Raw genomic sequence first — 25,047 nt, 5'->3', positions numbered from 1 at the left:
AATGTAGGCAAAGAGCGATTTTCCACGGTGAGCGTTTCTTTCACTTGAACAACGCCATTGGGAAGATTGTCTGGCTTGTTGTGAATAACCTGTCATAAAACAAAAGTTAATTTCGTGTCATTAGATTCCATCCAATCAAATCACGTCACTAATTCTATAGTGTTAAATAAATTGGAATCTTCTACTGTCTTCCTCTATCTCTAGCTCGGATAAAACAAATTTTGAAGTGCCACATTAAGCGCTGAATACAGACAAATTGCTAAGACAAGGACAATTGGCACCTGGGCCCATACAACACACAGAGCATTGTTTTGTTCCAGCTGGTTGGCAACTGAAGTGAGGTAAACGTCATTAATTTCTTGAATTGTGGAGGGAAGTGTTGCTACAGTGGTTACTATTTCCCTTTGATAACTGATTTAATTGTACAAATATGCAACTGAAGAAAAAATCTTCATTATCAAAAATGACCTCCTAAGATTTCGCCCTTAGTTTGTCTGTGAAATGAGTAACAAATCTTGTCCCTATCCACTTAACAAGGCCCCCATACCAGTCGTTTGGTGTTTATATGCTCTGTTTATCTAAATTTGAAGTAACATTGGAGTGGCCGAGTTTTGTACTCCTGTTAAATTTGGTCGGGAGATAGGAGTCTTTCGAAATGAAAGAGGGAAACATTCACCGTCATTCTGTACTAAACTGATCAATTAAAAGGGCGGCGTTGATATCGCATGTCATCACCTGTAAGCGAACAAACAAGGGGTCATATAACGGTGTTTAGAATTATGGAAAAACTGATCTGCTGATTTGTGCTGACTTCCCCGAGTCTGACATCTCGAGGTGGGTGACAATTCCTTCATTAAAAATCTTGCTAAGTGATTAACAGGCTAATTAAGCTAAAATATAGTTTATGATTGTGTATTTCTGACCTCTAAAGGTACATTTGTTTCCAGACGATCGTCAACAAGATTCTTACGTGCCTGCTAATTAATTGAGAAGGCGATTGCATGTACCCATTAAAAAGCGTATTATATCATGGAAACTAATTCGTGGTCAGTCCATCTTAGCCGCGACATGATTTAAAATCAGAAGTGCTCACGAAAGCAATCAGAATGTCCCTTTTCATGATTGACCAGCTTGTCAAAATATGAGCTTATCAGACGTTATTCAGTCACGGTTTCTAGAAGTCAATATATGAAATTGAAGGAAGCGTAGTTGAGATCTTTCTCGGAATTTACAGTAAAGACGAAAGGACGACGGCGACGTCAGGGAAGATGCCTACTTAGAAATGAATTTATATTTTACTTTCGAACTTCGTAACTATTTGAATCTCCTCAGTACGCCAATCTGTCTGAAAACCTACTCAAACTAAATATGTAATGCGAGCAATCAATTCCAAAAAGAAATACACAAAAAGTTGCCACCGTTACCTGTGTTCTCTGAAATACGCAGAAATTGGTCATTTCACGTTGTCGTTTTGCAGAGGACGGCAATCAAATGTACAAAGATCTATGATGCACGTGCATTGCCATTGTTTTGCTCATTAAAGACATTAAACCTTTTGTTTGATGACGTTTTCGCCGCCGTCGCCGTCATTAAGTTCCCTGGTGAGACTAAATCTTGTATACTCATATAGTAATTCTACTTATTAAAACTAAAAATCATGATTCTGTTTTTAGAATGACCAGGCTTCCAAAAATTGCAAGCTTTGCCAGCTTTTGTTTCACAGCATTGCTGGTGGTGCATCTTCCCGAAGCAGTGTACTCCAAATCCAAAGCAGCTACCCATGACAAGGGTGAAATCACCATAGATAAGAAAGGTAAGGTTATGGTGATAAATCAAGAATGGTAATGATAAAATTAATTCGGGTAGACTACTAGCAGCTCGGCCCCGTAAGGATACGCCTTGTAATGGCTTATACGGGGAGGCTCCGCCCCAAATTAAAGGGGTACCTTTTTCAGGCTTCAGGTATATAAAGGGTACGGATTCTACAAGTTGAGGTATATGAAAAGGTTGGGTTAGTTAGTTATTTTAATTAAAATACTTCGAACAGATGCACCTTATGACTGTATCATTTCATTTATTAGGAGCTACATGAAAATGCTAAGAAGTGCTACTTTTTTGTCGATTTATTCATAATATGGGTCAGTTATGAAAGCATGTGAAAGGGATACCTTTTCCTCAATTAATTAAGATATACGAAAGAGGTACTTTTCTTGTCAAAATGGTGTACAAAAGGGTAAGGGGTTGGACCTCGGGCGGAGCCTCCTCGTGAAGAACTTTCTAGAGTACCCGTCCCTCCCTCCCCCCCCCCCCGCCCCCGTCTCCCCCGGCGTTGGGTTTGATAAGGCTTATGGCATTACGAACAAAAGCTTGAGCTTTGGAAGAACTCTTGAAACAGTTTATGATTGGTCTGCAACTCTTTTCGCCACCTCCCACCCCCCTTCCCCCGAACTAAAAACACAAACTACCTGGATTTGTCGGTTTTTTCTCATCGAAAAACAACTCAATTGTTGAGATGAACCGCTGTACAAATTTTGTGTTTTCACCGTCTGAAACACAGTGCCTGTCACGCCATTAGGAAAACGGTTCAGGTACGCACAAGGATGAGGAGAGTCTCGGAATCAATCAAATCAACGCTGTTTAAAAGAGGTTCTGCCATCACGTAATTCTTGCAATACAGTACTAAGCTATTTGACTTTTAGTGTTCAGTTTAAGTTGACTAAGTTGTACATTTCCAATGAAACTTTGACCTTGCCTCGGGTTCTGGAATAACGAATGTGCCAATCTACTTAGTTATTTTATTTTATTATTTTTTTTTTCATAGCAATGGAGCACATTATAGAGCAGAAAACCTCCGAAGCCATCAAAAAGCTCGAAAAACAATTCAAGTCAACATTCAGGGCGTACACTTCGACAAACGACAAAAGCAGAAAACACCAGGCTCATAAAAAGCTTGAAGGTAAGGCTGACTGCACTTGAGAGTTTAGTCAGTTAGTTAAGCAGTCACCGAGTAATATCGTTTTAACAAATCTTTAAAACATCATTGAGGACTCGTATCGTTGCGTACAGTATGAAGATTCAACGAATAGTGCCACGTGAATGTGTCCCGGCGAATAAGTCGCCGTGAGCACGGCGGCATGTTCGGGCACCGTGAGACTTTCACGAAGAATCCATGGGTTTAGTTTTAACCGTTAACGTTATATTACAGCACCTAGAGCCCCACTGTCGTCCCCAGCAATATCCATTTTAACATTTTTGTCACGAGCTCGTTACGGATTTTTCAGTGCTCTGCCCTTCGTCGACCATTTGACCAAACGAAACGGAGGCTGTGGGGAAGCGAATGCTACAGACCTTTAATGATGTCACGAGCTGCGCATGTCTTAAACTCCGATCCAGTTTATAGTGGGGCGCGGTGGCCTCATGGTTAGTGCGCTCGTCTCCGGATCGAGCGGTCCGGGTTCAACCCTGGCCGGGGACATTGTGTCGTGTTCTTGGGCCAGACACTTAACTCTCACAGTGCCTCTCTCCACCCAGGTGTATAAATGAGTACCGGCAAGCTTAATATGCTGGGGTAACCATACCATGGACTAGCATCCCATTCAGGGGAGAGTTGAAATACTCCTACAGTCTAGCCGCCCATAAGCGATGTAAGGACAATGGTTTTAGGCCTGTGGGGCGGTTTTACCAGCACTAGCGAGCTCAGTAAATATTGGATCTGGTAGCTGGAACACTTCGCGAGGGCGCAAGGTTTGAAGTGCTAGCTAACAGGGGTTCGCTACCGGTGACGCTGGACGGGAACGGGGAATAACTTAACTCTGCAGAGCAAACCGCTTGACAGCCGGAACTCGTTACAAGATGCCAGAGGTACAGGGTCTAGTTTCTTTGTCCCAAGAAGCGAGGAAACGACAGTAAACACTAAGATTTCTTCTGGAATACAGCAACTTCTTTAACAGTGGAGTAAACTTCATCGGTACTTCACAGCTAATACACGCGTACAGAGTAAACGTTGGTAATCGATTTACTGACAACAGTTTTCACGTTGCTTATATATCGTCTAAGGTAGACACAGGTGTTCGCTTATACCAAATGAGTACAAAGACTTTAACACTAAGACACGTGCAGGCTGATAACTACAGAATATCCGATTGGTTAGCCCAATCTTCATTTAAGGTCATTTAAAGTAACAAAGCTTACATCTGCCTGGATTCCAGTAAAGAGTCTAAGTCTGAATCTATCGAAAACGCACGTGTTGTCTACTGTACATTGTTGTACCAGAGCAGATGGTCTTTTGATATTCAAAATCTCGCTTAACTAATAATATATAAAACATGTATTCCATTGAAATTACTGACATCAGTTCCATTGAAAACTTCAAACGTGCGGCTGTTTACACGGATATATTTTAAACAATATCTGCTATTTTGCATTTAAAAAGCATGAATGATTCGAGTTCTGAAAATACGAAATCTTAGCTTTCCAAAACTGCATTTCTTATACTAAAACTGTCGTAAATCGGAGCGAGCCAAATATTGGGACTCAAAGAAACGATGAACAAATCTATTAGCGCAAAAGGGCAGGTAAAAGTTATGTGAAATAAGCATTTCTTGCTGGAAACCAGGAGGTTTAATGTCATGCAAATTAACATCTCGACAACTGTTCACGAACTGCATTTGCTTCGGAGTCCAACTTATAATTTTGTAAAATCATACTGATGAGTGTCTGTTGTTATCGTGACAGCGAACACCCAAAACGTGAAAGCCTATGCGGTCGCTTACGGGAGGTGGCCGCTTACGAGAGCTTACACCATATTGGGTCAAAATTTTGCCTCATTAGCATATGGTAACTGTCAACCTATTATTTGGAATATGGCCGCCATGTTGCGCGAGTCCGTCGTCGTCGTCGCCGCCGTGCGTACGCGCCCACGAGCAATACCGCTAGCCATGATAACCATGAGAAAATCAACTCATGGGTTTCCTTTTCTTTCCTATATGAGTATGGGGCTCCGCTTGGCGGCCCTTCGGGCCGCCGGAGCTCCGCTAAAAAATACGGTTCTTCCCATTGATTAATTTCCGTCTCTGACTTGTACTATTCAGGAATGCGATAATGTTTCAATACCTTATTATCCAATATCCGCTCTATTAACTGTCAAGTGGTCGCTTACGAGAGGTGAAAAACAAAAGAAAATTTCAAACTTTTAGCTCTAAAAGTGGTCGCGGTCGCTTACGAGAGGTTCCAAATATAGTGATTTGACTTGAAAACTTGTGGTATTTTGGAAACCTGGTCGCTGATCATGGGCAGAAGCGTCGCTTTCGGTAGGTGGTCGCGATCGTAACCGGAGGTTCGACTGTAGTCGCTTCATGCTACAGAAACCAGGATAAGCTCCGGCCTGATGGGCCACTTGGCTCGTATGCAGACTTAACCTTCCTACCTACTGTACACAATGTCTTTTTTTTGTTGTTATTCTAAAAATAAGAGAGAAGGTAGATTCCTCAGTCTCAAAATTAAATTATTATGAGATCACGACCTACTTGTATGTTGTGTTTCCAGGCTGTCTTGCTGCAGTTTGATCGAAACAACTTCATAATTTTCACTGGTGTAAATAAATTTTTTTGCCTTCAGCATATCTCTATAATTTCCGAGTGAAATACACCATAAGACATCTACGTTGACGTGCTTTTATAAGGTAGAGGTCAATATCCGTTTTAGCCTTGACAGTATGCTTTATTTCATTCTAGTTGTCGTCGAATGGCAATCTGATATCTTCACCATTTGATCACATAACACTGCTAACGTTACTCTCCTGAGAATTTTTTTTTTCCTCCGGAGAAACCCCACAGATTTCTTAATGTAATATGCCATTGATTTGAAATAAATCCCCAAGAACAAATTGTTTTGGAGGTCAACATGCTCTATATAGCACCGTGCCCCAAACAAATGCAATTTACCTGTACTTTCACTTCCAAAATGTCCTCTTTTTATGGCGTGGACTCTTCATCAAATACTTTTTTCTTAATCTCTTTTTACCTTTGTTCACACGACACTCCTCCTCTGGTCGAAGTTGTTGACACACGCGCAATTCACGACAATGGCCTTTCAGTAACGCACTGACTGAGAGCAAGAGCGATGAATGGTGAAGAATTCGCACTAGTATTTCCTTTTTAACCACAGGTAATTGACTTTAAAAAAAAATACGGCAAACTGATTGGTCTAAGGGACCATTAGAAAAGTGATGAGGGGGGGGGGGGTGGAGAAAAGACAAAAATAAAATTCATGCAAAGGAGGGTGACTGAAAAAAAAATCGTGCAAAGAAGAAGTGAAGAAAAAAAATTCCTGCAGAGTGAATTGCACTCTCGGGCTTAAGAATTGTATTTGTCTGAAGGGCAACTTGGCAGCCACTTTATACTGCAGTTTTAATTCCTTGGTCCTGGTGGAATCCCCATTCACCTGGTTTTCTCTACAATTAGGAAAACGGACATTTTTCCCTTTCAAGGCTGATACATTTTTTGCGCAGCAACTTCATCATGGACACTGGTAACCAAACACCCTGACAGAAAAACTCTTATGGATAATCATGGCTTAAAAGTGATAAAAAACATCCGCTATAGAGAGCCATCCTGCTTGATTCGTTTGCAATTAAACAAGCACATACTGTGTTTTGAAAGCCACGACATATAGGAGTGATTTCCCAACTGACATGTATAAATGACGATTGTGGACACAGATTCATATTAAATATTACAATTATTTTAATTAATTCATAAGGATATATTCTGTTCCGCTGTAAGTTTCCATTCTGTTTGTATCTTTATATTTGTGTGTGTGTGTAAGACCGATAACTGTACAAATAATCTATGTAACTTAATGTCTGCCCATTCTTTTTAGCCCTTATGGTTATTTTGGGCAGGCAGTACTCTATACTAATTTAATGTTTATTGTAATTATTTTATAAATTGTGAGTACAAATAAATGGTTGTTGTTGTTGTTGTTGTTGTTGTTGTTGTTGTTGTTGTTGTTGTTGATGTGCACACCCACGGCGAACCGTAACACTTCCCCAACATATAACACGGCCGGTAATCAAAGACAATCATGGAGGTGTTTAACAACACAGCTGATGCGTTTAGTATGGGCAGTTTCAATCTGTTTAAGGTTTTTGACAAAATAAATGACGAATAATCATTCAAGTCCAATCGGTACATTAAACCTATCGGCTGAAAATCGTGGAAAATGCACCAAAAACGCTTCAATTTTGCAAAATTTTCTGAGGGGGTATGTCCCCAGACCCCCCTAGTGGAATAGGCCCTTTGCCCCCATATTTATCCCTGGACGGCCACTCGCAGTATCCTAGCCAAAACCTTGATTCACCGCCCCGGGTTCAAGGGGAATGAATAAACAAAATTCACATTTTACTAAGCATCAAACAAAAATGCAACGCAGCCCCATCAGTTAGGCAATAGCACTTTTTAAAATGTGTCTGATACTTGGTTTTGTTTCCCCCGGAGTATAATTTTCACAGTAAAGCAAAACAACTGTGTGAAAGACAAAAAAATATTTGTTTGAAGCCTGTTCCAGGCAATCAGATTGTGTCGAGTGTCAAGACTAACATTGCGACAGTAGAATCCCCCCCTTCCCCCCCCCCCCCCCACAAAAAAAAAATTCGTGCAGGGGACTTGACCCCGAAAAAAAAATCCTGCAGAGTCAGTGGACGTGAAAAAAAATTCCTACAAGCTGCAAAAGTCCCAGCCCCCCCCCCCCCCCAATCCCTTTTCTAATGGTCCGTCCCTAAATCAGTTTTACCGAGAAATGCCACGATCTTTTCCGACCGCCTGTGAGCACCGCGAACTATTTATAAAACAAAGATCTAACACATGGAGCCCATATGTCACAGCGTGGTAGCCATCTTGTAAACGCAAAAAGCGGGCTTGTTACTATATATGTATTTTATATCTAGATGTTTAAATATTCACAGTGATAGGAAACCCTTGTGAATTATAATATATAAATATAAATAAATAAGATCTTTAGGTGCAGTGATGAAACAGTTTTGTTGGATATCGATTCAAGTTAGCCCTGGCACGCTGCTCATTAAAATGAGCAGTTGAACAAATTTAAAGCCAATGGGCCCCTCAAATTAGGGTGGGTTGGCGACTCTGGGGGTAGAGACTGCAAAAGCTGTAAACAATAAAAATTTAACAATCCAGTGAAGACAAAACAGCAATGCTTGACTATCGTTATAATAAACATATTGTTTACCCAGTCGTTTTAATCATGTTGATTTTCGGTTGAAGTAACAATGGGTAACACGAGGTGATTATCTTTTTGAATTTTCTTTTCACAGCTTTGGTCAACGTGGTCAAAAGAGAGTCAAAGGAAAGCTTGGAGAAGGATATTAAAGGCTATGAATGTACGGGTGACTGAATTCTGTCGATCTAAAGCTACCGATTTCCGTGAATATATGAAAGATCATGTATTTGAACTGCGGAGAAAGATACGAAGACATGATCGATCATCGCACTTATATGAACGGCTTAAGCTGTTGCGATAGCTTGATAGTTCAATTGGTAGAGCTTTGCGCCGGAATCGTAGAGGTCATGGGTTCGAATCCCGTTCAAGCCTGAATTTTTTTTTTTTCCATCAACAACGCAACAGCAACTCGGTGTTCTCTAGACAGTCACGCTGGAGCAAAGTTTCTACAATGTTCAGAGTACCATAATGTTCTCATTATAATTAAGATACTGCTGTGTTTGCTTCCATAGGTCAAAATTCCAGGTCTCCACAAAGAAAAATACAGAGATTTTCTAACCAGCTTCGCGCTTTGGCCTCTCACGAATGCTCGAATTTTATTGGCTGCGACATCGTTAGCTATTCGCCGATGCGCAATGCTCGCGTGCGTAGTGCGATAGCAAAATAATCACAAGCCCAAAGCCTAATTTTTAACCCCCCCTCCCTTTAAATATACCATCCTCGAATTTAAATAATCATGAAACAATCAGCACCAATCAGTCTTTCTCAGTTTTGAGTAGGTCGTTGAAGCTACAGTTGACTGCCTTTATTAGACCTAGCAGCTAAATTCTGAATAACAAATGTTGATAAAGTTATTTTTTCTCACTAGTTGATGTGAACAGACTGTCTGGCAAAGAAACCGGACGCATACTGGTTTCCTCATACATAAGAAACAAAAGTAAGTATACATTAAGTACAAGCTAAGGTATATACCCATGCAAAGGCCAAGGAGTACCCCCAGTCTTTTAGTATGTTATATTGTCTCTTAAGGCTTGTTGTCACTCGCGCATAATTTTCACTATCGCATGGGAATAAAAATAATCCATGTAACAGTATGCTGACATTGTATGAAAGCAATTCTATCGTTGAGGGAAATTGAATGATCTTCGACAGAGCCTAGCCCACGTAAAGTAAGAACATATCATTACCTCAGAGGAACAGTCTCAAGTAGCGTTTTAACTCGTATGAATGAAACCAATCACGTTTCTCCGTATCAACTTTACCGACTTGCTGATGTTATATCAGTTGAGGAATTTCAACTTACCTTCAAGAGCTCGAGATATCAAATTGGTTAGAACTGTGGAGGTTAGAAAATAGACAAATGTGACGTCCCAAACGTCCGTTTATATCATTTTTTTTATGATTTTTTCTCCCAGGGCAGTCTTGGGGGGCTTGTCAACCTGTCTGTCAACACAGATGCCTGCCAACATGTGACTTGTTGTGTTGTATAACAACACCCTTCATTGTTCCAAAGAAAACTGTGAAAATGCTCGAGAAACAACTGGCCAAGGCCAACCTTAAGAAGAAGAGCAAGATTTCCAAGAAACATTTGAAGAAAGGTCACGTCTGTGAAGTAAAATGCCAGAAAGCTTGTCTGCCTTCCTGCAAGTTCAGTTGTTGTATTACTCCTAAAAAGCTGGTTAAGCATTGAATTCAAAAGATTCGAAAGCAGGCTAAAGAACTTTTTATAACCTGTGCTGAGCAAGATCTTTAGCGTTAGCCATGTTTAACAGAAAAATCCAAATTTTGGTCACGGTTTCATGAGACTAGCCTCGTGGTGCTGATTTCGTATTGTACGGTTTTGGTATCGTACGTTGTAGTTTTCGTATTATGCGGTGTGTTTTGCGAGCCGCCCACGTTTAGCTGGGAATTAAGCAAGAGAACTACAGAGATAATATTTTTACAACTTCGAGACAGGAAACCTAAAAAAACAACTATGCTATCCAGCGGTGATTCCACGCGGACATCACGAAAGGCTAGTCACGTGCCCTTCATGCAAAGTACTAACCAGGATATTTATTGCAAGAAAAAACTTAGTAGCGGTTGAGATCTAGAGCTTTGTGTTGTGATTTTCCGTTAAACGTTACTGTAGTAAACTGACCATGCTAAAAAGTGTTCTTAGGGATCGGCCTGCCAACTATGACTTCAATAGCGGACACTAGCTTGTGCATGTTTTCCCCTTATACCTCTAAATAATTCGATTTTAAGATTTATTCATTTTTAATTTCTTAAAAACTTAATAAAGGGATCTCAACTGTATATTCAAACTCCTCGTCTGTACTTTCTATGTCATTACTGGTGGGGGCTTTTAATTTGCGGGACATGGTTGATGGAAACCTGCTCGGGTTAATTAAGGGAGAGGACACGCAATGTGTATTACACTAAAGCTTTTGAGTCAACTGTAAAGGTAATGAGCGAGGCATGAAATGTAGTCAACTACAAAAGTGAGTCGACTCGATCTTTTAAGAGGGCCTGAAAAACGGGAATGTTGGAATCTCATTCATCGATCAGTAAATTTTCAGGGGTTTCTTGGCTATCAATTTAAAATTTCTTTCCATTTCTCAGACTTCTCAGCTATTAGTAAATTTCACAGATCTTGGTAGCTGATATCGATTAGTTAAATGCGACATTCCCATCAAGCCGATCAAAATTTTGATCAGCTCATAGCAAGAGATTAATCTCTTGCTCATAGTTATCCCTAAACACTATTCAGATGACCCTCTTGTACGACTTCATTTGATGGACCAAGGTACTTCTTCAATATTGCACACTTTTAATTCCAGAGATGACTATTCCTTTTTGCATAGCATCTATCTATTGCTTGGAAAAGTGACAATTTTTTGGCGTAGTTGTGAGCTACATTTGCCCGTGTTCCCATACAGTCCCATAAATACTTGCGCACTCACTCTCGTTCCAGGCTATTCGCTGTTTACGGCAGTGTCGGTTGAAAGAAGAGATTTGATTCGTACGACAATCGGTTTGAACATATCATGTAAACACAAAAAACCTAATAAATCATTTGAAAAAACAAAAAAATCCCAGGTCTTCATCTTACAACGTACAAGGGTTTTTTCTTTCCTTGTTGTGACAAGGAAACTGATCATGGTTCAAATGCAATAATCCGCTACTAGCAGACTAGTCACTAGCGCTGTAGAAAAATACCTTCCTCGTGACGTAATGCGTGAAATTTGTTGACTGTTTCAATGGAAGCAAAACAAAAAATGACTAGTTAAGAATGGCTGACTGTTAGGATCGAGAAACGCCGGTCAACGTCCCATTTGACAAATCGCTCATATTTTGCCCAAAGATACCCTTAGGTGATCTAATTCTAAAAATCATATTTAAAGGTTCCAGCGAATTTTTATTTTTCAGAAATTCGCGAAAATTTGAAAGCGCGGTCAAAGTGCGGTTTTTCGTGTAATAAAATGACCGAAATAAGGTGCGAGGACGAAGCGCTGCTAAAGTCTTAAAATAAACTCAATTGACTTCAAACTTCACACAAATGTGGAACAACCACTCTAATTTATTCCTCGCTTTAAACTAATCTCAGATATGTTGATATAGTGGTTTTCCGAACCATTTTAAAAACAGCTATGAAGCGTGTGAAAAATAACGGCAAAATATAGGTCATGTTTAACAGCATAAAAATGCATCTGGTACCTCACTTTCCGATTATTTTGCTTGACAGCCTTAAAATATCATTATGAAAGATATACCATGCCAAGTTTCATGCTCGAACTCGCAGTATTTCCCTTTGTGAAAAACGAAAATCTATGTCAATGTGTTGGGCGCAAATAACACAATAATTATGCACGAACCAGAGACAAATCAATTTCAATGGCGAAAGTAACAGGCTATCATTAATTAGAATCCCGTCAATTCACTGTTATCAGTAGAAACATAATGTCCACTGCATAAAAACTGTTTTTAGACGTTTTCGAACCATTGCGCGTTAACTTTGTTTAATTTCGTGTCCGCCGTCATGTCTAGTTTGTCATCGCGTGTATTTCCTTAATGTCAACAACACGTGAATGGTTGTCATAACAAACGCAAGAGATTTCCTGGAACCTAAATGTTTTCGATTCACCAAAACGCTTTAAGTTTGTTAAGACACAATAATGGGTCAACTTGGAATGCTTTGTAGCATCAAGGACGTTAAAGGACTGTAAATTAATCGAGTTGAAATATCTTGAAGCAAATCAAAATCGCGCCCTTATTCTAATTTGGTAAACAGCCGATCTCCGTTCAAGTTCAAGAAGTCGAGAGGTTAATCCGGCAATGTATTACCGGTACAACAACAAAATCAAACCGAGGTCATCAAAAGTGTAAATTTAAAAGTGTAGTGGCAAGTTCCAAATAAATTTCGCCTATATAAATTGGAAACAAGATGTGAAACGGTCTGACCCAAAACAAATAAACAAAATATTAATACGACTAATTTAACCCGAAAATGTTACAGAAAACATACCTAAAAGTCGTCGATTCCCCTCGATACCACTCCGCATTGCCTTAAAGAGCCCAAGCTTTCTGCTGTAAGAATCAGGGGCCTCATGAATCTGTATTTATTATATCGGCAACCATGCTGTGTGGCTGATATTCGAGACTCAGTAAAAGTTGTCACACAACCGTACGAGCAGCCCAGTCACGCTTTCACTGCTCTTGCGCAAATGTTCAACATTTCGCAATTTACATAAACCGACTACAAGCTTAAAGTAGTGTCAGTAGATTGAAATGCACTTTTTAAAGCTGTCCTATCGAGGAACAATTATTTCTTGTTTTTGAATGGCTCTTAGTTGTAGCTACAGTCGGGGAGGAGGGGAGAGGGTATTCCCGGAAATTTCGGATATCTGTATGCCGTGGAAGATTAAGTGGTCTCCAGCTCTTAACGCCAACACTGAAACACTAGATGATTCTCGAAGTATCACAGGGGTCACTAAGCTAAATAATTTTGAGTGTAGCTCCACTGAGTCAATTAACCGTCGGCGCGCATATTGCATTGACGGTGGACAGGTGGAAAAACAGTTAAACCGGAAAAGCCTGTTGCACATTGTAATTTAGCGTTGTCCAACACGCAGTCGATCTGGTTGTAATGTTAATCGTATTTGAGAGAATCTCAAGTTTTCTTTCGACACATACTGGGGTGACATACTACTAGATGGGCGTGGCCGGGAGCCACGAGTCAAGTCAGTCAATTTGCCATGCTTAACCGGGAAGAGTGATAGTGAGCCACTAGTAGAAGGACTGCAGATTGTCCCTACGCTTTACCCTAATAGGCCTCTGTGTTATTCTAATGAACTGATGCTGAGCTCGCTCCAGTGGGGTGGTGAGATGAGAGACCCTGGGAACGAGGTTGAGACGATTCGGCCGTTAGTTTTTCCTCTTAAGTGTCTTCCTCTTCTACTCCCTCCCCTTCTCTACAAAAATTTAACGATCCTCCCCCCTCCCCCCTTCCCCCCGCAAGAAGTGTTTGCTAAATACCGAAGAAGCCAAACACCGGCAGTTCCTAAAAATACCTCCGCCAAGTGCAGTTGTTAGTAAAATACTTCAGAGGTGCCGAGTTTGGAGCTTTTCCGCACACGAGTGGGAGAGGTATATCTAGTCCCATGTCTTCGCACCCGCACGGTAGCATACACAGTTTCAGGTTCTTTAGGTCACCCTCCATCGCCAAGGCGCAGAAGTCTTGCTGGTCGTGTACCAAAGGATGCTGGAGCTGGAGTATTTCTACAACTTTCTTTGCCTGACTAAAATTTCTCTCCTCTTCAGATGCCTGAACATGCATCTCATCGGGATCACTTTGGCGCATTGCGGCACTTAGGTGAGAGAAAAACTAGCACCTGAAAAAGACGAATATTATAAGGATCCCGGGCACTGCGCATTCACGCGCCACCAGTTCGGCGTCAACCTTTCGGCCTGTCGTTTGACCAACGCGGAATTTTGCCATAAGATACGATTGCTCCTTGTCACTGACTGCCCTGAGAGCCCAAACCTTTTTTAAAACAACGAGGGCTTCCTGGTGACCTATTGTGGCTTTGAGTTAAGCGCCAACGCCTGCTCCAAGCAAGGTTTGTAGCACATTTTGGCTAAGTCCATAAGGGAATAGCTTTCCAGGGACTGAGTACATTTCTCCAGCGACAAGTGCCTCTCTAAAGTAGACAGCCTATAAAAGACACGAATGCAGCGGCCTTGAAGACATCAATACACCCCTACCGTGCATGGTTACTATCTATGGAAACCTCAGCAGACGCTTCCTCGGTCACACCCATTGATAATGGCACTGATGTTAAGGTCGCAGTCACTCCTCTCGGTTAAGCATGGCGAGTTGACTGACTTGACTCGTGGCTCCCGGCCACGCCCATCTAGTAGTATGTCACCCCAGTATGTGTCGAAAGAAAACTTGAGATTCTCTCAAATACGATTGACATTACGACCAGATCGACTGCGTGTTGGACAACGCTAAATTACAATGTGCAACAGGCTTTTCCGGTTTAACTGTTTTTCCACCTGTCCACCGTCAATGCAATATGCGCGCCGACGGTTAATTGACTCAGTGGAGCTACACTCAAAATTATTTAGCTTAGTGACCCCTGTGATACTTCGAGAATCATCTAGTGTTTCAGTGTTGGCGTTAAGAGCTGGAGACCACTTAATCTTCCACGGCATACAGATATCCGAAATTTCCGGGAATACCCTCTCCCCTCCTCCCCGACTGTAGCTACAACTAAGAGCCATTCAAAAACAAGAAATAATTGTTCCTCGATAGGACAGCTTTAAAAAGTGCATTTCAATCTACTGACACTACTTTAAGCTTGTAGTCGGTTTATGTAAATTGCGAAATGTTGAACATTTGCGCAAGAGCAGTGAAAGCGTGACTGGGCTGCTCGTACGGTTGTGTGACAACTTTTACTGAGTCTCGAATATCAGCCACACAGCATGGTTGCCGATATAATAAATACAGATTCATGAGGCCCCTGATTCTTACAGCAGAAAGCTTGGGCTCTTTAAGGCAATGCGGAGTGGTATCGAGGGGAATCGACGACTTTTAGGTATGTTTTCTGTAACATTTTCGGGTTAAATTAGTCGTATTAATATTTTGTTTATTTGTTTTGGGTCAGACCGTTTCACATCTTGTTTCCAATTTATATAGGCGAAATTTATTTGGAACTTGCCACTACACTTTTAAATTTACACTTTTGATGACCTCGGTTTGATTTTGTTGTTGTACCGGTAATACATTGCCGGATTAACCTCTCGACTTCTTGAACTTGAACGGAGATCGGCTGTTTACCAAATTAGAATAAGGGCGCGATTTTGATTTGCTTCAAGATATTTCAACTCGATTAATTTACAGTCCTTTAACGTCCTTGATGCTACAAAGCATTCCAAGTTGACCCATTATTGTGTCTTAACAAACTTAAAGCGTTTTGGTGAATCGAAAACATTTAGGTTCCAGGAAATCTCTTGCGTTTGTTATGACAACCATTCACGTGTTGTTGACATTAAGGAAATACACGCGATGACAAACTAGACATGACGGCGGACACGAAATTAAACAAAGTTAACGCGCAATGGTTCGAAAACGCCTAAAAACAGTTTTTATGCAGTGGACATTATGTTTCTACTGATAGCAGTGAATTGACGGGATTCTAATTAATGATAGCCTGTTACTTTCGCCATTGAAATTGATTTGTCTCTGGTTCGTGCATAATTATTGTGTTATTTGCGCCCAACACATTGACATAGATTTTCGTTTTTCACAAAGGGAAATACTGCGAGTTCGAGCATGAAACTTGGCATGGTATATCTTTCATAATGATATTTTAAGGCTGTCAAGCAAAATAATCGGAAAGTGAGGTACCAGATGCATTTTTACACTGTTAAACATGACCTATATTTTGCCGTTATTTTTCACACGCTTCATAGCTGTTTTTAAAATGGTTCGGAAAACCACTATATCAACATATCTGAGATTAGTTTAAAGCGAGGAATAAATTAGAGTGGTTGTTCCACATTTGTGTGAAGTTTGAAGTCAATTGAGTTTATTTTAAGACTTTAGCAGCGCTTCGTCCTCGCACCTTATTTCGGTCATTTTATTACACGAAAAACCGCACTTTGACCGCGCTTTCAAATTTTCGCGAATTTCTGAAAAATAAAAATTCGCTGGAACCTTTAAATATGATTTTTAGAATTAGGTCACCTAAGGGTATCTTTGGGCAAAATATGAGCGATTTGTCAAATGGGACGTTGACCGGCGTTTCTCGATCCTAACGGTCAGCCATTCTTAAACTTTTTACTTCCTGCAACTCTTGTTAGCTTCGTCAACGGTAAAAAGATAATATTATTTCTCTCCAGGTAAAAGGTTTGACGATTAACTTACTAAGAAGCTATCATCGACCTTGAAAAACCTGTTGAATATTTTATGTTGTTCTAAACAGTTCCTAGTCTTTCCCTCACTGCTCGATACGGTAAAGTATTCACCTGTAAGCAGGTAAATACCATATCCCGCGTCGACCTGACAGGCTGCCAAGGTAAGATCTATGTGATTTCTCTTAATTAGGGAATGGGATCACCAAAGTTAGAGCGAAAAATGTTAATCTCTCTGTAGGGTTTCGCAGCAATCAGATTTTTACCACACCGTGATGCTACGTTCTTTTTTCATCAGTGATTCACCTCCGTAACAAAATGGCGTGGATATCGATGGTCAATGGGCACAAAAATTATTACTCAATACCTTATAACATTTCCTCTGCCTCTTTAAAACGTTATAACTGTGAAAGATCATTTGTTCTTCATTTTAATGAGTGGTTAACCGTGACGAATGGTTGCCCTATGCCACTGGTAAATCGTCTTAATTAAGAATCGCTGTATTCTCGACCAACACCGACAAAACTGAACAGAAGCAGTCGATTTAGACAATGCCATTGTTGTATTAAATTGCGGGAGAATAGTAGTTAACGAAGAAGACGTCTTTTTTATTGTTATTTTTTTGCTGATTGCGAACTACTTTTTAAAGGGATAAAAGTGGAAGACAATATCGATCAACTGCGGAGATACTGAAATCAGATCGCGAGCATGCATAGATCACAATATTTCATCTAGTGTCAACAACCTGCTGATCTATGGGCTAAAAAACACGAGGGTTGCTTGCACCTCAAAATTCAACCGCATACTTCATTTGTAAAAACAACTTAGACTTCCGGAAGCTTTGTCTTGTACCCAAAGCAAAGCTTCCTCGAGGAGAAGTCGTAAATTGCAAGGAAAACTGCAAAGTCACTAAAATTGTTTCCTCTTTCTACTTCCAAGCTACCAGTTGTTAGTTATTACCTGGCGTATTTGTCGCTACTGTCTTAATCGCGCAATGAATTTCGACATTAACTTTTCGCGGTCCAGTTCCGACGATTGTCTTTCCTTTGAAAAAATTACTGTCCCTGCTACTTCATCAGCTTTATTACGTTAAGATAATTCAAGTGAAACTGTTTCCCCGATAGTAGCATATTAGTATGTTTATAGCAAGGAGACTTTCACTAGCCTTCGATGTGGCCTTGGCTTTAAACAGCAAAATGTAATTGTCGTCATTTTATCGCCGGGAAAGTCATCTTCTCTCGCTTTTGGTACTTTAACCGTTTTTAAGTAACACGCATGCGTACACATAACTTTAATAGCACAGTTCACCCACAAGGTTAGAATTTCAAAACGAAACAAAACGAGTGATTTTTTTGTCTCATGTTGTCGAGATATTTAAGTATCGTGTTACCTTTCTTCAGGCAACAAGGCGATCGGCTTGAGATCATGAAGAGGGCTGTGATTTCCTATTGCCTCCTTGCATTATGCTATTCCTTTGCCAACAGCTTGAACTTAAAGAACCTTAAACATAGAGCTGGTAAGAACAAACTCGTGTTGTTTGTGTACGTGTGCTACATGTATTTTGGGTGAAAATATATTTGACCATCACAGGAGCATTTTTCTTAGCTGAATGCCTGTGCACACTGTTAGTTACATTAGGAATGAGACATTTCTGATTTGTGAAGGATTTAACTGCACTTCTCCGGTTATGATATTTCATTGATTGTCGAGACAAGATTGGGCGCGTTTCCCTTTCTCCCTCAACGTTCCCCTCAGTAACTAGGCGAGTATTCGGTTGTCAAAGGTTTTCCAAGTTTCTAAGTGTCCGAACAATTCCTATTTCTATTTTGTAGGACATGGCGGTAGGAAGTCAGTTGTGATTGACACTGTGAATCCAGTTCAAAGTAAGTAAGGGTTTATTTCTCTTGGATGAGGCGGATCAGGGTCAATGATCAAAGATCCTTTGGATTATGAAGGAGCAACGAACCGATGGATCCACTGTGATCAAGGATTCATCGGTACCTTTGACGCACCATAATCCGAATAATCTTGGATCAATGATCCTGATGCGGATCTTCCGAAAGGAACACATCCCAAGTTTTTGTCAAATAGAGCGGTTTTCATATGATCTTTGTCTGAACATCTTGATTAGCTCCAAATGAACAACGCGTGTAGCTTGCTATAACCAATCAGGTTAAAGGGGTTACGTTCAGGTCTAAGCCAATCAAATGATAAAACGTTACTTTTCCCAAATCTTCACTACTTTGTTCAAGTCTGACTTGTGGGACCATTTACTTTATTACATCCTCGACTGAGATAGTTCAGTGGACCAATTGCTAAAATTATGCAATCAGTCAGATTGCTCAATTGCCATTCAGATATTTCTAAGTATTGGACCAGGCACTGTCCTGAATGATTCCGTGTAAACACACTCTGGGATTTTCTGGTGGATTAAAGCTAACGTTAGTAAAAAAAGAAAAAAAAAACACGTGAGATTCTTTCTTTTTTTCTATCGAACTCTCTTGCCTCTTCCTCGAGGAGAAGTCGTAAATTGCAAGGAAAACTGCAAAGTCAATAAAAAGAAAAAAAAAAACGTCAGACTCTGTGTACGCTAAACCGACTCCCAGTAAAAATTGCTCTTACGGTGTCTTTCCAATACGTGATCATGAGACTTTTTCAAACCGCAATTTTTCATCAGGTGATAAACATTTTATTAACCAAGCTTGCTCGGGACCTTACTGGGAGAATATCGGCCCTTGGTCTTTTTTGCATGGGCGCTTGGGGTCCGAACTGCGAAAACCTTAGGCAGATTTTTTCCAAGCATGGCACTCGGCTAAGGCTAATAAGATATGTATATCACTCGAAAGCAGTGCATAACTAGCATGCTTCTAATCAGGTTTTCGTTTCATTTGGATTTAGGATCCGCGTGGGAATGTCATCCAGGATGCAAGCGTTTCTGTCTGTCCTCCTGCAAGAGAAGCTGTTGTACGCCCGGGGCACCGAACTACGATCCCTCCATGTTCAACCAGCTGGTCGGTTACCAAGCCTCCCTCCCCCCTCCACCCCCTCCCCCTCCAGCGTGCCCTGTCGGCTGTCCGGGGTCCTGTTATCCTAACTGTGATTCAGGATGCTGTTTCCAAGCCAGCCAGCCAGCATTTCCTCAGTATCCCGCTAACCCGTATGATATGGGATATGTTGGGTATCCCGCAGGTGACCCTTGCGCTGCTCAGGGCTGCTCTGCTTCCTGTGCCCCTCTCTGCAAGCCAGGTTAGTTGTCATTTAAAATCATCCATAAAAATGCAGCGTTTTTAACAACTCCACGCAGCCTAACATAAAGTAAATAGATTCCTTCTTACGAAGTCATTTTACTGGTCGCCACGAAAAAAACGCAAGCGAAACATATCTCAAATTATCGTTATAAAGTTCTATCGAACAGTAACATTACTCAGTTGTTCATAAACCCAGCTCCTCTATTTGCATCGTATTAATATTTCATATTTTGTTCTCTCCCTTAAGTAATCTTTAATCTTTATTTCGCTTTCACTGAAGGTTCGATTACTGTGTTGATTGGAAAATTTGAATTTCCCTTGTGCATACGAAATTATTTTCTTCACAACTGGAAGTCTAAGCTAGGATGATCTAGAAAGCTATTTCATCGTCATCATCATCATCATCATCATCAATCATCATCATCATCATTATTTCTTTGCAAGGAGACCTCCAGAAAACCTTCAGGTTCCTTCAGGCCTATAAAGGGGACCATCTCGATCGTCAATATGTTATTGCTTCATTAACGTTCAAATATCATTTTTCTTAAAGACGCAAAAGGTTGCTACAACACCAACAAACTTTGCCTCATTGATTTCGAATTTGATAGGCGTCGAACAATCCTACCACGAAGATAAGCGGTTAAAATTTAAAAAGGATAATGCATTCACATTCAGAGAAAGCTTTCTCTCGCCACGCTTAGCTTCTCCCATATTTTGTCGCTCGCCGTTTTTCGCGCTGCGCTCCAACTAATTGAACAAGAACACAAGAAGAGTAGAGTTGTTGTAAAAGATAATATTTTTCTGAGCATGCAATATCACCGACTTATTTCCTATCATTCAGATTGTTGTCGTTCCCAGGCCTTAAACCTGAGTATACGGCCAGTGTATCTGGGAGGCAGTAAGGCTTCACCCGCAGCAGCACCGAAACCTCCCCCGGAGAAACCTGTTAAAACATATCACAAAAAGAAGCCAGTACACAAGAAGCCGCCATCAAAGATTGGAATAGTTTGTATTCCGCCGTGTCAGAAACTCTGCAAGCCAGTATGCAGGCGAGTAGATTGTTTGTTTTATTATACATTGTAGTCACCATCTGTCTCCTCATTAGCTAAAAGCCTACAGTTAATTCTGGGAAACAGCGCAACCTACAGATTATTCACTAATCTGCTAGCAGATAAGTGAATAATCTGTTGGTTGCGCGCGCAATGCGTGATTTCCAAGAGCAATGTCAAGTTCACGGACAGCGAAGTAAGAACATGGCTTGTCGAAAATAAACTGCGTTCGGTGTGATAATCCGTTTGTGGTTATTTTCTTTAAAACAATGTATAATAAAACAATTATTAGATTCGGTTTTTCTAACACTCGAAATAATCAAGGTCTCGGTTAGTGTTATCAGCCTCAGCCTTAAACTTGATTAATCCGGATATCACAAAAACATCATCCAATAATTGTCTCATATGCAAGGGTATACATATCAGGCAAAAAAATCAAAAAATGGCCGGCAAAGTGAGACAGGGGATTGGAGGCTTATGAAATGGAGTTCGCATTAATGATTACTTGCCAGGAACAAAAATTTGTTTGAACAGTTCCTTATAACGAGTCGTTAAGTTTTTTTGTATGGCAGTCTTAGAGCTAACAGGTCTTATATATAATGAAGTATCTTTCCCCCGCACCGAACGCCACCGAAACAGAGTACTGTGACTATACTATTGACTTTTTAATGTTCAAAACTATGAATTTCATATCCTTTTATGGTAAATCTTTATATGCCTTTTCTTCAGACGGATCAAATAAACTGTTTTAATTCTCTTATACGGTATCATTTTTATTTCACTAAAAACGGACTTCACCACTTGATTAGGAAACTAATGCAGATCTACTTAAGTTAGGTCAATTCAAGTCATCTTTATTTATCAAGGGTGGCTCATTATCACTAGGCTGGTATAGATCATCAAGCACTTAAGTAACTTACAACTTCTGCTTAACTTATGATACTCAAACCAAAAACTCGATGCTTGTCCCTTGTTACAGGTTTGACTGTTGCTTGCCTACACACAAATTCCATAAGCAATCTGATCACAAAGGTTCTCACCCCAAACCTCACAAGCCAGCCCAAGTTCACCTTGACATCAAGCCTGTAGCCTCAGTTCAAAGAGTACCAATCCCCAAACTTTTCGCTCTGCCGGCTCCAACCAAGGAGGCGGCGGCCCAGCAGGAGCCCCAGCAGGGGCCCCAGCAATCACCTTACGCAGGTTACCCATATCAAGATGCTGCAGCTGCTGTAGCACCCACGGCAGGTGGGTGAATTATCATGTAACATGGATCAGAGCAAGGACAAGTGTTTGTGAAAAAAAGGAAATTGTATCGATCGCTCTAGATCATCAGGGTTATTTTCATTAAAACAGAGAAAAGTTAAGGGTCACGTATGATGTTAGCAAACTGACTGATGCATGCTAAGTTAACAAGCATTATTTTCTGGTTTGACAAGATTTCTACATATAAAAGCTGCTGAAATCGAATATATATGTTTATTTACCGCTTCTTTAAACATAATTTAGGCAGAAAAGGAGTTTGCTTGTGGAAATAGAGTGCTAAAATTACATCCTATGAGACTAATGTCAACCGTCCCCCCACCCCTGAGGAAAAAAACTGGCACAAACAGAGCGACAGATTAACATGCTATCCAATGGGAGAATTCGATTTCCTAGTCACTTTATTTTACAAAAAACAGAGTTAAACTTCCTTACTGAACTTGTAATTGTCAATGGCAGATGTCAAGCGCTATATTATTCATGCTATGCAGTTATTAATGTGATTAACTAACACTTCTTTACTCTTTTAACAGGGATAACATGTCCGGGCTCTTGTCCCCTTGCATGTGCTCCGTCATGTCAGTGGTCCTGTTGTTCTCCATTCTTACCACAGCCTGCTCCATTAGCCCAACAGCCCTTACCTTACGGAGCTGTACAAGACAACCCAATGGTGAGCAATTAGTCAGTAAATCAATCAATCAATCAATCATATCAATCAATCAATCAATCAAACGAAAAGGCATCTTCGGATTGCATATATGTGATCTGTGGAAAGTTGATGGCGGCACTTCGTTCATTCGTTGGATCCCGTTTATCGGTTTAGTTATTTGTTGGGTTATTCATTTTTTCATATCGTTCATTTTAATTCCTGTAGGATGCCATCACTAGAACTGCCTCACCCGGCCTGGTTCCTATGAAGACCGCGTTGACCAGCTGTCCAGCGCCATCATGTCCGGACACATGCGCACCACTCTGCTCGCGAAGCTGTTGTGCAGGAATGGACCTTCTGCCGCAATCGTGGGACAAGAGAAACAAAATTCCTGGCAGAATCTAATCTGTCTACGGGCGCCATGATAGATCCCCTTATTGTGTATATAAACGTAATTTCCCTCTAACACCCAGCAAAGCAGGGGAGATCCTTCAGAACTAATTAAGGTCGCCTTTCCCCTGTTTTGCTCGTTTTTGTAACATATTACAAAAGCTAAATTCAGAACAAATATCAATTTTCTTCCAAGGGAAATATTATGGAAGATTCACCGGACACAAGAGATATGATATTAAGCGGAACGCAATCTGACGTTTGAGGTGAAAGAGTTAAGACTTTATTAGTAGTTTACTCAGCGAGACTACCTTAAAAGTTTATTTTCTATATAAAAAAAATCGAAGAGGAAGATTCATTCACTTAGATTAAACAGTTCAGCTAACAGGGCTGAAGTCAGAGAACAGTTCCTAGGTATTTAGCAGTGCTTTAGTTCCCCCCTCCGGAAAAAAAAACACAACACTCGGCTAAAAACGAAACAAATGACTGAGGCAAGTGCCGGCAAAACATTGCCGTTACCATTACGGCCCTGGCTTACGGGAAAAAAAAAAAATTTCTAGTCTACCAATTTGGGTAGGGATGGCCGGTTGCAACTACATGTAGACAGAAATACACGATCTGTTGTGAATTGCCACTAGTGCGATTATCTGAGTTATTATGGCAAATACAAGAAGTCATTCTAAGTAGTTTATGTTTGGCGAGCTAGTGCAGTTATTTCATCGGTCAAACTAACTCTGTCTGTAAATATGTAACACGTATGTTTGTTTTTGTTTTTTACTCGTCATGACCCTTTTCAAACCCAGTAAGTGATTTATTTCTAGTGCTCCAAGTTTCACACTTTGTTTGGCGTGTTCATTAGAAATAAAGTTGAAATTATAAAATAACTTAATCGAGTGAGAGGGTGAGGAGCACAGCTCTGTAAAGGGTTCGAAACTAGACTGCGCGACTATATATGAGTACATATCTATTTACAAAACGTCTGAGACAAATATTTAACTGGTTGTAGCTAGTGTTAAGTGTTACATGTAATTAAGCAATAGAAATAGATTAATAAAAGTCAATCTATGCATTCCGTAATGGCTGTCACCTTGATTCACTTGAGATCTTGTATATCAAGAGCAGATTGATAAGCAACCAGCTACAAACGTGGCAGGCTATGGATAATTATGCTCGAACGAATGGCTAACGCGCGAAAATTCCCCTCTATAAACTCGCTACGGGGTTAATTTGGTTCATCAACTATGAAGTTCACATGTAATAGCGAAGAATATATGCTAGTATGCCCGGAAGGGGTGGTCCTAAAAAAGGCAGTTGGTGTGAGCTGATGCCATCAGTTCCCCATAATTTTGGAATGCCCACTCTCTCGTCACAAAAAGTGAGTAAGTGGTTCAGTTAAAAAAAAAATAATAATAATAATAATAATAATAATAATAATAAGATAAAAATAGAAAAAGGAAATAGAGACTAATTAACTATAACATAGATATAATTCCAAGCGAGACCTGATTATTTCTTCAGCGTGACTGACATTTTCATCGGCGCCACTCCGTTTAAAGGCGTCGTTTTTATGAGGGCTGATTTGGATGTCACAGTCACTTGAAGATGCATCTGAAGCGTATTAAATTTGTAGGAGGAAAATGAAACAAAAACAGTTACTTTAACTTGTGTATAATCATTCAGTTTATGAATCTTTTATCTATCTGACTGATTGGGAGACAACAGATTACTTTGTAAAATAATTAACTGCCAAAATAACTAGCAGCTAGCGAAACCCCTTCGAATCCAGTTTTTGCGCCGCTAGTCCATTTATCCC

At 40.4% G+C, this 25,047-nt stretch overlaps 2 protein-coding genes and 1 non-coding gene across 4 annotated transcripts; all 3 read left to right on the top strand.

Moving 5' to 3' along the window:
• The first annotated feature begins 148 nt into the window (after positions 1-148).
• On the top strand, positions 149-10,536 carry LOC110065507 (uncharacterized). Its single transcript, XM_020772661.2, has 6 exons — positions 149-341; positions 1,674-1,813; positions 2,822-2,956; positions 8,333-8,398; positions 9,107-9,175; positions 9,654-10,536. The coding sequence occupies exons 2-6, from the start codon at positions 1,675-1,677 to the stop codon at positions 9,926-9,928; spliced, it is 684 nt and encodes a 227-aa protein (XP_020628320.2). The 5' UTR covers positions 149-341; position 1,674; the 3' UTR covers positions 9,929-10,536.
• Trnas-gga (transfer RNA serine (anticodon GGA)) lies at positions 8,538-8,610 on the top strand. The gene has a single exon. It is a non-coding gene; the product is annotated as a tRNA-Ser (tRNA).
• A 6,214-nt stretch (positions 10,537-16,750) lies between the features above and the next one.
• LOC110065527 (uncharacterized) lies at positions 16,751-24,311 on the top strand. Of its 2 annotated transcripts, XM_020772679.2 has the most exons (8): positions 16,751-16,802; positions 18,039-18,154; positions 18,471-18,521; positions 19,537-19,884; positions 20,728-20,935; positions 21,915-22,180; positions 22,729-22,865; positions 23,070-24,311. In XM_020772679.2, exons 2-8 carry the CDS (start codon positions 18,064-18,066, stop codon positions 23,247-23,249), a joined length of 1,281 nt encoding a protein of 426 aa, XP_020628338.2. In that variant the 5' UTR covers positions 16,751-16,802; positions 18,039-18,063; the 3' UTR covers positions 23,250-24,311. The 2 variants fall into 2 exon arrangements, with proteins under 2 accessions (XP_020628338.2, XP_089130621.1); XM_089274495.1 differs by lacking the exon at positions 16,751-16,802 and having other exon boundaries at positions 17,998-18,154.
• The last annotated feature ends 736 nt before the right edge of the window (positions 24,312-25,047 follow it).

Source organism: Orbicella faveolata, unplaced genomic scaffold (assembly GCF_042242905.1).
Source record: "Orbicella faveolata isolate gen_17 unplaced genomic scaffold, um_ofav_v1 contig_1, whole genome shotgun sequence".
NCBI lineage: Eukaryota > Metazoa > Cnidaria > Anthozoa > Scleractinia > Merulinidae > Orbicella > Orbicella faveolata.
The sequence above is the reverse complement of the archived record's forward strand: the minus strand, read 5'-3'. Positions and strand labels throughout refer to the sequence as shown.

Bases quoted from the DNA above. Each gene is read 5' to 3' on its own strand.
- LOC110065527 (XM_089274495.1), top strand. From the start codon at position 17,998: ATGTTGTCGAGATATTTAAGTATCGTGTTACCTTTCTTCAGGCAACAA. The intron at 22,181-22,728 runs GTGGGTGAATTA...CTCTTTTAACAG, and splicing joins TGCTGTAGCACCCACGGCAG to GGATAACATGTCCGGGCTCT. The intron at 22,866-23,069 runs GTGAGCAATTAG...TAATTCCTGTAG, and splicing joins CTGTACAAGACAACCCAATG to GATGCCATCACTAGAACTGC.
- LOC110065507 (XM_020772661.2), top strand. From the start codon at position 1,675: ATGACCAGGCTTCCAAAAATTGCAAGCTTTGCCAGCTTTTGTTTCACA. The intron at 1,814-2,821 runs GTAAGGTTATGG...TTTTTTTCATAG, and splicing joins AATCACCATAGATAAGAAAG to CAATGGAGCACATTATAGAG. The intron at 8,399-9,106 runs GTACGGGTGACT...TTTTCTCACTAG, and splicing joins GGATATTAAAGGCTATGAAT to TTGATGTGAACAGACTGTCT.